Here is a 14234-nt window from a genome sequence, read left to right on the forward strand (position 1 = left end):
CCTAGCTCAAAAATATGAATCTTGTTGTTGAAGTTGTACACGACACCCAAATGAATGATCGTGATCTCCCGAACTTGTAATTGCTACTTTGAATATAGAAGCGCTCAACGTGCCGCAATGTGGTGGCCAAAGTCAGGATCCGAGCCAGTTGCTTTCAGTGAACGCGTTGTAGTGCGACCCGTTGCTCAATAACGAAGACGAGACTGGCGATGAAAACAATAATATCATAGACCCCCAACCCACAACAAAGAAGTCGTGTTATGCATCTCTTTTCGAGTGGATTTGCATCGTCTAACCGACATCCTAGGACACGCCTTCGCAACCCCAAACTTTAGCGATATTCGTACTCGTAGCTTTCGCAATCTTCTTCCTTCCAACAAGATGACCCATCTCATTTGAAACCAGCTCAAACTTTTTGTTTCTTCCCAGATCGTCATCGCCGCAATTTCTGTAAGCCTCCGCCAAGTGACTGGGAGTTTTCCAACGTTTCTGGATTTCCAGAGCCTTTTCACCAGTAATCCCACGAGTGCACATCAGCATCTTCAGATATGTATCTCGTAATGTATCACTTCCAGATTTAGAGGATATGCCAGCTAACGCCTCGTATGTAATGTGAAAACTCTCTGATGGATGCTTCTCTTTAAGATGCTTCAGCAGAGGAAGAAAATTTTGCGAGGTGAGAATCTTGGTCGGTATCAAGCGAAGTGGCTCCTTCTCATACTTTGCTTGAAACATCTTAGTCAAGCTTGTCAAGTAATGAATTGTATCGTCAATCTTCTGGGTCTTTTTGACGAAAAATCCATTTACGACCTGCATACTGGTGATGGCAGACTGGACTGACTCTTCATATTTTTCGAAATGATTTGAATCCAGGGAGAATTCCTCGATGATGTAGATCACGTTTTTGATGCCACTTCTTCGGAGGCGAAATTTCTGTTCGTGAAATCGTCCATCTTTAATCGACCCAATCAGATCGTCCAGCCGCTTGCGCTCAACGATATAATCCAATGTTACTTCATCTCCTGCTAAACTATATCGTGAAAGATATTTTGGATCTCGCATTTTTGCGACCCAAAATATATCTCCAAGGGCTAGAGGTTTTACCGTGAGATCGACACCCTTTTTCCGAAGCTCATCCCCGATGTAGTTACGATCTGTTTTTGCCCGTACCTCGCGATTGTCAAGCAATAGACGCACGGTGAAGGAACCAGGCGGGAGAACGATTGGATCAACCTTTGGGAGGGCTGAACTAGATGTAATATGTTCACCCAAAGGGATGCTGTCTGCCACCTTGTTCGCGTTGGCTGCGTCGTCTCCGCCATTTTCTTCGCCGAATAGGCTAGCCATGTCATCGTCAACTCCAGCTTCCTCTCCATTGTTTATATTGAAATTATCAGGTCCACCTTCGCTCGGATTGTGAGCCTTCTTAAAGCTCTTTGCCAACTCCCATCCGTCATCTGTCAAAAAGTAACGTTGTGGACGGTTAGACTTAATAACGACTAAGTCGTTTTTTCCTAGCGTTTTCATAGAAGCCCACGCGGTATAGAATTTCGAAGTGTCAGCTGGAATGGTGTAAGAAGTCTTGCAATGAGGCTGAGCTAGGTCGATGACTTCTTGCTTTGTCAATCCAACATGAGAGCCTTCATCTAATGTCGAGAGAGCGATGATGATACCGTACGGTCCGGAATTATATGCAGGCATGTAGGTTTTTGGCTTCTTTTTTCTTGCTTTCTTTGCGGGTTCGTCCTGATTATCCTCGTCGCCATCGTCAACGACAGCAGCATTTGATTTCCTTTTTCGCTTGTGCGGTAACTCTGGCATGGGTTCTCCAATCTCATCACAGTACTCCTTGAGCTTTTCCGTCAATCGACTGCACAGTTTATCTCCGAATCCAGTCAGCTGTTTTGCTTCAGAGGGATGAGTAAACGTAAGTGGACAGGCTTTGAGAGAGTCGTAGGCTTTCTTGTAGGTTGTTACGCCCTTTGAACTTCGCATTCTGGCTGTTTCGAGCCATTCTGCTACGAAACCAAGCAAAATCGGATTTGCACAGGAAGTGGACATGTTTGCCATGCCTCGCAGGCGAGCACGATCAGCCAATTCCAATTCCCTAAGGTCCGCAAGCGAGAGAACCATGGATGTTGACTGTGGAACCAAAGCCTACGTATTGCAAACAAAAGAAAGGTTTCGAAAGCAAGTGAGGCAATGCGCAAGAATTGTTGGAGTTGATGGAGCAATTGAGTGGGTTGATGAGGTTGATGAAGCTCGAGATCGCGGTTGACGCGACGAGAATTGGAAACAACGCCAAATCACGTGAGTTACGGAGTCGGCAGGAGGCGGTGAGCCAAAATAACTCATGCTCCTTGGCAGCCGTTATTCTGCCCCTTCGGCAGCTGAGCCATAGCCCAGCTGTGATCGCTGCGCATTTTACGTTCAACATTTTACGTTTCACATCCACAACATTTACGAGGAGCAATAATAATACGATCGAAGTGGGGTGTTAGCTTCCTTGTTCCACCCGTCTTATTTACTTTGCATTTTTCGCACCTTTGCTCCCTCAACTCAATCACCACTCCGTTCTGCTTCACCTACCCTCCTTTAAACCTTCACCTATACAACCCCTCCAATCTGCAAGCATGGTCGGCGATGACAGAAAAGAAGATTCGAAGGGCATTGTCCCAGCCGTATCCGATGAACAGCTTTTCGAGGCTGTCAAGAAACACTCCAAGCCTGCTGGTCGTGTTTTTCAATATGGTACCGCGGGGTTTCGAATGAAGGCCAACCTCCTCGACTCGGTCGTCTTTCGCGTTGGACTTGCGGCTACATTACGCTCTCGCGAATTAAACAAGACAATTGGAGTCATGATTACAGCTTCTCACAACCCTCCAGAGGACAATGGCGTCAAGTTGGTCGATCCAATGGGTGAAATGTTGAGAGAAGACTGGGAAGGGAAGGCTACAGAGCTCGCGAATGCTGCTGATGAGGATGTGGTCGCACTATATCGGAAGCTCGAGGCGGAGCTGGGCATCAAACCAGGAGACGACAACTCTGCTTCGCGCAAGGAGTATGCAAATGTCGTTTTTGCTCGCGATACCAGAGCTTCTGGGCCAAAATTGGTTACGGCGCTCGTGGATGCTTTCAAAGCAACTGGAATCGCTCATGCCGACTACAAACTGCTCACCACGCCGCAATTGCATTACCTTACAAGGTGTACGAATACCGAAGGCACATCCCAGGCATATGGTGTTGTAAGCGAGGCAGGATATTACGAGAAATTGTCAGACGCCTTTGTGAGAGCAATGGATGGCAGAAAAGCGAGGGGCAGTCTGACAGTTGACTGCGCCAACGGTGTGGGGGGTCCAAAGTTGGCTGCTTGGGTGAAAACGCTGCAAGCTGCCGAGGAGAAAGTACAGGCTGAATACCTCAGCCGCAAGCCTCCGATCAAGAAGGATATGAAGACTGCGTTGGAAATTAAGATTGTTAATGATGATGTTCTAAGAGCAGAGGTGCTCAATCAGGATGTAAATATTTACCCCTCCTTATTTTTGGTCCGTGCTTACGTTCGTCCAGTGTGGTGCAGACTTTGTCAAAACAAAACAACGTGCCCCGCCATCATCCAAGGCCGGTCCTAATGAGCGTTGCTGCTCGTATGATGGTGATGCGGATCGCATTGTCTTCTACTTTAACGATCCTGAGCACGGGTTTCGTCTGCTAGACGGTGACCGTATCGCTACGCTTGCTGCATCTTTCATTGGAGATCTTGTACGCGAGGCAGGATTCGCAGACGAACTTAGCATTGGTGTCATTCAAACTGCCTATGCGAATGGTGCCAGTACGAAATACGTCGAGCAGACCTTAGGATTACCTGTTGTGTGCACCAAGACAGGCGTAAAGCACTTGCACCACGCAGCACTAAGCTTCGACGTCGGCGTATACTTCGAAGCAAACGGCCACGGAACAGTCGTCTTCTCAGACAAATCCCTCGACCTCTTCAAGAAAATCATCAAAGCCGAGAAATGGGAATCCCCCGCCCAACAAAGCGCAATCATGACGCTCTCCGCCCTCACAGACCTCATCAACCAAACCGTCGGCGACGCCCTCTCAGATATGCTTCTCGTCGAAGTAATCCTCGCCCATAAATCCTGGACACCTAAAGAATGGGATCTCACCTACACCGACCTTCCTAATCGTCTCGTTCGCGTCGAAGTTGGAGACCGCGGTCTCTTCACCACCGAGCACGCTGAACGAAGACTCGTGACGCCATATGGCGCACAAGCTCAAATCGATGCGCTTGTCTCGAAATTCAAAGATGGGAGATCGTTTGCTAGAGCTTCTGGTACTGAAGATGCTGTTCGTGTGTATGCTGAGGCGCGCACGAGAAGCGAGGCGGATGATTTGGCAAATAAAGTCGCGCTTGTTGTTAAGCAGGAAGGCGGTGGGCATTAAGGCGTGGAAAAGTAAATGAAGATATGAGATCATGAATATTTGGCGTTTTTTTCCTTATTTTTGTGTTTTTTTGGAAAAAGTTCAGATAAACAGTCTAGGTAGGAAAGTCTTATAGAAAAATTACCATTATTTCGACATCTAGATTCGCTTATGTGCTGATATCGCCGATATATACTAGAGAAAATCCCACCCCATAAATCAAAGAAAAAAATACCCTATCGTACAACCCTCTCCCGCACATATTTTCACCGACTCTCCAAACTCCTAATACTCCTCTCCTCCACCGGATCCAACCCTCCAGGCCCTTCACTCCCATAAACCCCCGTCCCCGCGCCCGTCCCATCCCTACTCCTCCTCCTCTCCCGTTGCCGCTCCCCGCTCTTCGTCCTAAACCCCTCCCTCAACCCACTATCCCTAAAATCATGCATCCCCTCATTCCGAATCCCGCGCATCCGCGCTTCCTCCTCGCGATCCCGCGTTGTCTTCGCGATCCCCATGTTCACGGTCCCGCGCAGCGCTTCGCTCGCGCCCCGGATGCCGCGGATGGTGTTGGAGATGCCGAGGTGGGGGCGTGCTTGCGTGGTGTGAGTTTGTGGGGAGGATGGAAAGGGGGGATTGGAGGTTTGGACGGGGGAGACGGGGGAGATGGGGTTGGTTGACTGAGGCGGGTGGGATGTGAGGGGGGAGAGAGCGGTGGGGTACTCACTTTCTTCTGGGTGGGAGGGTTGGGTGTAGGGGTCTGTTGGGTGGGTGTTCCCTGTTATGGTTGTTGAGTTGCCATATGTAGGATTTGCATTCCCGTACGTGGAGTTCGCTTGTCCGTATGCTGGACTCGGCGTCACAGAAGGCGTATGTGTATAGTTCCCCGTCTGATCATGACTCTGCGCCTGGCTCTGGCGAGGATCGTACGCACGATTCTGTGAGACACTCGGCGGTGGGCCAGGCGGTGGTGGGAAATGTTCTCTAATCGGAGAGTTACGCGCAGATGATCGCTCCGGGTAGACGGGTGGTTGTGTAGGTGATGTATCTTCCATTTCGTATTTCGAGCCCGAGCGCAGTTCTGAGCGGCGCGGGATGGGTGTGGTGTCTGGGTCTTTGTAGGGGACTGGTGGGGGTGGTTGTTCGGGGGAGTAGTCTCCTGGTGGGAGGCCGTAGTTCTGAGGTTGGGTTTGTGCTTGGGGATGAGAACCCAATGGCTGCGCATGTGAGGATAGTGGTTGTGTTTGGCCTGTTGGCTGGCTGTTTGGTGATGCTACTCTCGCGATGTTTGGGGATGCCACTCGTGAGAAGTTTGGGACATGGTTCGCTTGCTGCTGTTCCTGTTGACCTGGTCGATTTTGCTGAAACTGTGGCTGCTGGTTATTGACCGATAAATGTTGAGGTCTCTCCTGCGACGAGCCAACTGCTTTCGCTATCTCATTTTGTTTCTGGCTGTTCAAAGTCGTTTCTGAACTTTCTGGTGGAGGATCGGTCGTTGGATTATAAGGACCTGACACTGTATGCGTTGTTCCATCTGGCGCAACCGTGGTCGTTGCTGTGATGATTAGCACCTGTCACATTTCAAATTTCCGGAGCTACTTACTAGTGGTGGTGGTGGTTGTGGTTGTGACAGTGGTTCCCGGAGCCGGACCGTGGTTTTGTGGTTGCTGGTTCTGCTGTGGTCGAGCATCTGCAGAAGACGCATTGCTCACCGAATAGTAGGCGGAATCAGCATTGTAGCTGTTTTGGTTATTATTTAATAGATTTGAAGGCCTATTTTCCACATTCGAAGGTCTTTTTTCCAAGTTCGCAGGTCGCTGGTCGACATTTGACGGGGAAGGAGTTGCGGTTTCGACAACAGGGGGGTTTGGTGGATTTTGCGTCGTCCGCTTGTCTTTTGACGATCTAAATAATCCCATCTTGGTGTTTTGTTGCTGTGGTTGTTTGCGTAAGGGCATGTGTGATTGATGAATATAAAATAGAAATCAAATATACTTGGGAATTGCAGAATTACCTTCTTCTCGTCCACACGAGGGGTTGGGGTGGCTTCTTGCATGCTGATCCCGTGGCGCATCATGACGCAACGCCCCATCGTGGGGTGAGAACAAGGAATTTATGGATCAGGGGTCATGACGATGATTTGACGATCAATTGGTTGTAAATGATATACCACTTGAAAAAATCTCTGTAATAAACCAAACAATTTCATTATCGTCCAATAAATGCTAACTCGTCAACTCTCCATCTGCTTTCCAATACGTCTAGTTAGGTTTGAAGTTTGATGTGGATCTAGTGCCTCCGTAGACCTGGGATTTAGCGAAGAGTCTGCCCCTTTTCTTCGCTTATGGCGTGCTACGAGTAAACCCACCCGAATGAATAGCTACCTACCTACCTAAAGAAAGGATCTATCTTCCAGTCGCGTGTGACTAAATACAAACAGTACTGAAAAGTTTTTGTTTTGTATTGCAGAAGATTATTCTTCGACAGGATCAGCATGTACTCCTCGAAGTGGTTTGTGGAAAACTGGAAGCTGTCGACAAAACTTATCATTGCTTTCATTTCCTGCAGAATCAAAATCAATATGCTTGTGGTGTGAAAACAAGACAAAAGATACTTCACGTAGCCCGTAACTGCTGGTATGACCAGAGGTTACTTCGCTCTTTTTTTGCTATTTCGCTTGGGTTATTCGAGTGCGTTCGACTTTCGATCGGGCTGATGGCCAATAGACTTCGCCGCCAATCAATTCTTTGCACCAACTGACTGCTGCAGCTACAGGCTAATATGTATTCCCTTGGCCTCGAGGCTGCAGCTTTTCAACATCATTTGTTAGCCTGCATATGAATAATCTCTTCGTTCGCACCGCTCGGATTCATGTTATATCCAACGTCAATTGTCAAGACCCTGCCAATCGTTTTTCCCCCCGCATTGTTCCGCAAACCCATCGTACATTTCGCGGTTCAACATGCCATCTCCTACAGAGCAATTTGTTTGTCTTCCAGAGCTGATTCGCTGTGTCGCGAAAGCTTCACACAATCGGGGACTATTACACAGTTGCTGTTTAGTAAATAAAGCATTCAATGATGCATTTACTCCCAGCTTGTATTCCGAAATATGGTTCCGCTCGGAAAATGCACATTTCCTAATCGATTTCCCGGTCCTTGCAAACAACGCGGCGCTTCGCTACACCGAGATACTGGACATCTCTATTCCGGCGCAACATGGCCAGAATACAAAATATTCTAATGGTGTTTTGTGCGAACTTTACAATTCAGGGGTGGCGTCTCTTCTGGCGAAAATGCCACGGCTGACGAGGTTCCGGTTAGTGTCCATGAAACCAAAGCAACTTAGGGGCCGATTCTAATTAAAAGGTAGTTTGGACGGCATAGTGTTGTTCTCATCTACATTGGCAGATTTACAAGAGAAATGTCCTATGATCCAAACTTTGATTGTTCATCACAGAGACGACATCGAAGACATCATAAGACTTACCGACTACCACGACTTCCATAACGGGTACTATGAATGGCGCGATCTAATTTTGACTCATAACTTTTCACACTTTGCGAACCTGACCAGTCTTCAGATATCAGGACTCCACGGTGATCTGGTTAGAGCGAGAAAAGACATTGTCCAGACCCTCTTAAAATCACCTAACCTGCATAGTTTGGGCCTCTCAATAAATGAGGCGACTGTGGAAAGTTTGAGCACTATGCTCAATCCTCGGTATACGGATTTTCAGTACTTTCTGATCTCCTTAATCAAAGACTTTGTCGACGCAGGCGGAACACCACTACGACTACGGAAGTTGATCTTGGGATTTAGTATTATGCTGTGGGTGCCAGGCACATATTTTAGTGGGTTAACGGACCTAGCGTGTCTAGAGGAAGTCTATATCACGAATCAAGAGTTTCATGGTGCCATCGAGTTTATTGAAGACAATGATCATATAGCTTGGTCGCTTTTCACACCAGTAAACTGTCCGAATTTAAACACTATTGGGATCTATGAATTCAACGACAATGTCAGGAAATGGGCTCAATCCATACCCCCAGGATATATAAGGAGGCTCAGCACTTCTTCTGCGACGGCTGAAGATCTGAATACTGTGATGGGTACCGAAAGGGCGACCAGAAGGAAATTGACAGATGGACCGAGGACACTCACGATAAACATTGAGGACATGTCGTCCTTAGCCTCCGACTTTACGGCTGTCGACTTGAGAGGGATCCAGGCACTTTCAATAGTCACTCGTTATAGAACGCAGGACGTGGAGTCGGAAATAATTAGCTGGATCACCGCGGCACCTGATCTTGAGCAATTCTATTTGTCAACCGAGCAATATACTATTCCGAAAAAGGTGGGCACTGATGGAACCTCACCGGAAGATGGCAGCTTAGAGCATCGAATTGTGTATGAATGTAAGAAGTTGAGGTATTTGAGGGTGCAGAACAATGCTTGGCGAGTATTGAGACTGCCTGATGGCGGTGTTGGATTTGAGAGGCTGGACAGATTTGAGTCTAGAGACATTGAAATGTTTCAGCCTAGACATTTGTTGGGTGGGTATTAGCCGTAGGAGTTACAGCTGGAAAACAATTTTGAGAGTTTACATGGGATGAGCTCAGTTGGTACTAGGAACCTTCGCGTTTTATTTTTGATGAGGATATTTAATAACTACCATTGTTTCCAAGCCAAAGTACGTTCGTACACTAAGGCCCTGTTTACTCACCTAAAAAACTGATAATATTGTCAAATTGTTAGAATAGAACAGGGCTGCTCCCTGCCTCGGCTTTTGGCGGTTTTCTGGGGTTCCCACTCGCTAAATTTTCTCTTCTACTTACTTAGTATGAGTTTTTAGTAGGGTATACGGCTAGAGGTTAATGCCTATTGTCAGTTTTTCGTTATAAGGAGGGGAAATTCTAATAATTATAAAAAGTAGTCTCGACATTCTTTTACTTTTTTATGTTTTTGTGGATAAAATCGACAAAACCCCTAACTATTAAAAGAAACAGGTTAAAATTTGTTCTTCTTCTATCTTAACCCTTTAAACGGATTATAGCTAATGTATAGGGGTTTTTATAGAGTCGGAATAGGGTACTTGGGGACTCGCTACAGGGCATTCCCCGATTCGTTACGGACAGTCGGGGCACTCGCTATAGTGCTTAGGGGACCCTTCCTTGTACGTCGGATTTTAGTGTGTATTTGACCCCTACTAGCCTACGCTTTTAACATGGTAATCCGACAAGAATTGTCATTTTTTTAGGCGAGTAAACAGACCCTTAGTAGTCTAACTGAGAAGAATCAATAGTTTATACTTCCCTCCCGAACATACAAATAAGAAATTCCATTAAGTTAGAGAGTAAATGATATATATCAACTTTCCATACCCCTTCTTTTCAATTTTATTTTCCGTACCTAGACTCTTAGTGGACGTTATAACACGACCTCGATATAAACATAAAGCATTGACAGTGTCATAATGGTCTGTTGAATTTTTCTAAATTGATTTGGACTAATGTACACACTTTAAATCATCAACGGCTACGTTGACAGGCAGAGGAATCTGATGTATCGCTAAATTTAGACGATTGTTATTGAACGTTTCGATCCCTGCTTGCCCTATCCCCAGGATCTCTTGATCTTCCAAATCGTTCATGCTACTCACTCACTCCTTAGTACTTGAAAGCTGAGAACAGCATTTAATTGCACAAGGTACTTCTGCAGCCAAAGGATTCATTGTCAGCTTACTCCATTTCGATATAGTTTCGGTAGCTTTGGACTTTGCAAGGCTTACCAGTAAAGCAACATAGGTCCACACCCTATTCTGACATGTGAAGTTCTTGACCCTACGATAGCAAACCTTCTCTCTCTGGATTCTGCTGTACGACATCATTGCCTCTACTACTAGCTGTCACAAACCTTTCGAGCTCATGATCACTGCCCGTTTCCGGTTCTTCAACTTGGAATCCTGCTCCCAACGAGTGTGCTGCAACAACCGCTTGAGAGGGCAAGTCATTTTGATGTTGACGGCCAGGAACTCCTTCCTGGGCAATGACAATTCCAGCGGTTCCATGCGCTGAGGTCGGATGACCAAGATCCTCTGCAAATTCCACCAACTGGTTTGCCATGATGTACCTAGACCACCTCATAAGGGTCAAGCCTTTCCATCCATTTATGAACATAACCATAAATGTCAACATCTGTAGTGTTAGACAAATGCCAAATAATGCTGGGTAGAGTCTTGTAATATATGGTCTGAATGACAAGTCTGTATTGAGTCCAACCTTGGCTTTTTCCCTGCTGTGCAAATGCATCATCACACCACTCCAACACCAACATGTGTTGAACAATCCACTGCTGGATAAGAAAAGCAAGATTACTGTTGGGACTGCGATGACAACATCTTTGCACATAATCATCCGCCAAAGTCGACTCTTCTTGGAACTTAAGACGTAAGAAGCCTGTGTAATGAGAGTACTGATGAAGTAGAGATAGCTGATGCCCAACAGTACAAACCAACGGCAGTTAACACCTGCGGGCGGGAGATGCCAGATAATAGATAATCCGGTGATAGTTGAGAAAAGTACGGGTGATATCGCCAGCGGAAACAATAGCTTGCGTGATCGAGTACCAGCAAAATTGTCGTTGAACATATACTTTTCAGGGCGAAACGTGTATATTCCTCCAGACCAGGGACGAGCTTTGAAATATTCGGTAACATCCTTGCGCGAAGCAGACCTTTGGGGATACAAAAGTGGTAGAAGATGTATTCCGGCAGGTAGGTTCTTCTGGAAAATACTGTAACAAGTAGAGGCCGAAGTAAAGTTTCCCAGGAGATTACTCATCAAAATAGCAGGGAGGATGTACGTCAAGAACATGCAGATGCCAATCCGTCCACCAGGAGGTGAACTGGCATTTCCACCTACTCTAACGACAAAACCTGATATAACTTGATAAAAGAAGAGTGCAACCGCTAGACAAGTTCGATAGATGTCGTCGGTTCTGCTGTTGGCGAGCTCGTAAGCGACATCGTTACGAAATCGATCGATGTCAATGTCAGGAACGAGAGATATCTTTTCATAAACCTCCCATGGATTGAAGCCTTCTCCCACAAGCTCTTCAATTCCGCCCAGGAGTGTCCCAAGGGTTCTTACAAATTCAGCCTTCTCATCATTCCCTATTTCCCTCCATCGCCTTCTTACACCGCCTGGCCTACCCCAGATTGCAACTTTGATTCGCGCCATAAAATCAATCAGTCGTCTTTTGATTCTTGACTTCCATGTTTCTCCCGATTCTAAGGCAATCAACCCCGGTGCATGTCTCACATTCCACTCATGCTCGGCCCTAATTCTGCAACGACTCCACGCTTCTATCTTCAAGAGAAGCGAATAAATGGAGTCGATTGGATCGCCTAGGAGATGAAAAAGAACTAAATACGTTCTCTTATCCAGAGGTGAAACGTCCATTTGGCTGACGAGAATAAGAATTGGGATGAGCCAGGTATTCAAAATCGGTCCTGTGTCCTCATACCATGTTCTTCCTTTTCCGCAGTAAGTTTCGCAAGCCGGAAAAGTCAGGTAAGGCGCTTCGGCCGTCGAGTTGGGATGGAAGATGGTGGTGTCGTTGAGCAATAAAGTCCCGTTAGTGACCTCGGATTTTATTCTCGCGCGACATTTTTCCCAATCCAGAGATACGACTTGAGTGCAAAGATTAGCGAAGGCGGTGGCAGCGAAGTAGTGTTTATTCCATCGATTGCATGTCATGGCTAGGGTTTTCGTTCCTATATGAATACTGCATATCGGAGACTCATCGCAGGATTAAGCTCATATTTATCAGCCGGTTGTCGCAACCTTATCACTTTCAGCTGGCAAACCACAACTGGTATTACCACCTGGAGGCTTGCAGATACGGGATGTGCCGAGTGAAAGCCTTGAAAGTGCTTCAGCCCTAGACCAACCTGAAACGAGGCGTTCTTGGACAACCATTTTGGGTCGAGAGGCTGAAATACAGCAACAAAAGTATTGGGTAACTTAGCGCTCGATTCAATCGGGCGCCGAAAAATGATCTTTCTCCCAGAGGCTTTCTGATCAGGATAAGAGACGGTGGAAGTCCCACCACACCGGATGTCCACGAATGGGTTAAAAGTGAGACAATATAACAGTGCGTAATTTTTTACTGGCGATCTCTACTACGGGATTCATGACATCTATATGAGACCAACAATAAAATTCGTCTTTGATAGACTGTACGTTTCTGAAGTAGTCAAATGGTGATTTCCGACCACGCCGTGGCATAAACAAACTTGCTTTTTTAGATGCAGAATCGCCACAAAGTACGACGGAAACTTCTTCCACTACCTTCATTAGCATGAGAGTATTTACATGATACAAATAGCATGGTGTTCCTACATTGCAAATTACCTCAGTACTTTGTTTTCATTTTCGAGATTGATGTAACACTCAATAGAGGCTGGAGTTTAGTAGCTGCTGGGGATTATACTAGTGTTTAGCTAGATTAAGGGTTAACTTTACATTGTTTTCTATCATCAACGTTGTTGCCCGCTTATTCTCATCACAACACTCGAATTGCCAAAATATTTTGTTACAAGATCCAAGACATGTTCATATTCCCGCGTGAAATAGCCAGAAGAATAGGTGTTCATTCTTCGGGTGACGGACGCTAATATGAGAATACCATTATTCGTCGAAAGACTGATAAAGATTAGCAGCTGCGGCGAGGTACAAGCGTGGCAAGCCTGCTTTCTAACGCTCATTCTTAGCCTAGCCAACAAAAGGCCAACATTTAGTGCGTTGCCGCGCTTCCACGTCATTTAAAAGTCGACCACAAATTTTAAATCAATGGCGTCCGACTGGAGCACCTGGGTATTGACACACGATTATACGTTCGCAACATCAGTTTGATTCTTTGATATTTCTAGAAGAGTATCGGTGCTCGGGGGTTGGGACTTATGCTGATTTGCATTGTTAGTCACTCACGCACATTCAAACCCCCACTTCTCCAGATGTCTTCTTCAATGCAACGCTTTCTTTGCATTCCCGAGTTAACCTCATGGTTGGGACGAATTATAGTGAATCGTCAGCTCTTATGCGACTTTTGCTTAACCAACAAAAACTTCCAGGATGTATTCACACCTGCTTTGTATGAGGAGTTGTGGTTTTGTGAAGTTAATTCAGAAATCATTCTAGAAAGACTTCACTTGCTGTTGGCCAACAAAGCGTTGAAGTATACCCGAAGACTGGATATATTTTTTGGCTGTAGACTTTTAATGAATAATAAATATGAGGATAAATATCCTCAGGACAAGAATTTAAGCAGGGTACCTATACAATGAAAGTGTGCTCAAGCTCCTCCCACACATGCCAAAACTGATCGCTTTTTCGTAAGTACCTCCCCCAACCATGGCCATAGAAACCAGACTGAAGCAAGGTGCATACAGCTGGAAAGACTTCATCTTGCATAAATCGACCATTACGACAGTCTACCAAGAGTGCCCCAATTTGCAATCGTTGGTCATTCACCATAATTACCTAATCGAAAAACAGTTATCAGGAGATACCGATGGCATCGTCTACAATTTCGAATTGCATAAGGACTCTTATGAAAACTACACGTTCTTCACGATGGTCAATATCTCTCCCTTCAGGAACCTTAACAGTCTTGAGCTGTTTGGAATTCATGGGTTTCTAAAGTGCGCAAGGAAACATCTTGTCTCAGTTCTTCTTCGGTCCCCGAATCTGAAGCAACTTGGTATGTCGATTACCGGTCGTACTGCAGAGCGCCTGAGGTATGACGAC

The 14234-nt window shown here is 46.0% G+C and overlaps 5 protein-coding genes across 5 annotated transcripts; 2 read left to right on the plus strand and 3 right to left on the minus strand.

Moving 5' to 3' along the window:
- Positions 1-303: 303 nt before the first annotated feature.
- On the minus strand, positions 304-2133 carry GLAREA_08681 (Restriction endonuclease-like protein; the record flags this gene model as incomplete). Its single annotated transcript, XM_008077642.1, has 1 exon — positions 304-2133. One exon carries the CDS (start codon positions 2131-2133, stop codon positions 304-306), a length of 1830 nt encoding a protein of 609 aa, XP_008075833.1.
- Positions 2134-2633: 500 nt separating this feature from the next.
- Positions 2634-4443, plus strand: GLAREA_08682 (Phosphoglucomutase, C-terminal; the record flags this gene model as incomplete). Its single annotated transcript, XM_008077643.1, has 2 exons — positions 2634-3518; positions 3568-4443. 2 exons carry the CDS (start codon positions 2634-2636, stop codon positions 4441-4443), a joined length of 1761 nt encoding a protein of 586 aa, XP_008075834.1.
- Positions 4444-4688: 245 nt separating this feature from the next.
- GLAREA_08683 (uncharacterized protein) lies at positions 4689-6380 on the minus strand (the record flags this gene model as incomplete). The annotated part of the gene is made up of 2 exons (XM_008077644.1): positions 4689-5977; positions 6026-6380. The coding sequence occupies 2 exons, from the start codon at positions 6378-6380 to the stop codon at positions 4689-4691; spliced, it is 1644 nt and encodes a 547-aa protein (XP_008075835.1).
- Positions 6381-7384: 1004 nt separating this feature from the next.
- Positions 7385-8989, plus strand: GLAREA_08684 (RNI-like protein; the record flags this gene model as incomplete). The annotated part of the gene is made up of 2 exons (XM_008077645.1): positions 7385-7740; positions 7795-8989. The coding sequence occupies 2 exons, from the start codon at positions 7385-7387 to the stop codon at positions 8987-8989; spliced, it is 1551 nt and encodes a 516-aa protein (XP_008075836.1).
- Positions 8990-10265: 1276 nt separating this feature from the next.
- Positions 10266-12182, minus strand: GLAREA_08685 (uncharacterized protein; the record flags this gene model as incomplete). Its single annotated transcript, XM_008077646.1, has 1 exon — positions 10266-12182. One exon carries the CDS (start codon positions 12180-12182, stop codon positions 10266-10268), a length of 1917 nt encoding a protein of 638 aa, XP_008075837.1.
- Positions 12183-14234: the final 2052 nt, after the last annotated feature.

The sequence above is a fragment of the Glarea lozoyensis genome (genome assembly GCF_000409485.1).
Source record: "Glarea lozoyensis ATCC 20868 chromosome Unknown GLAREA1, whole genome shotgun sequence".
NCBI classification, from domain to species: Eukaryota; Fungi; Ascomycota; class Leotiomycetes; order Helotiales; family Helotiaceae; genus Glarea; species Glarea lozoyensis.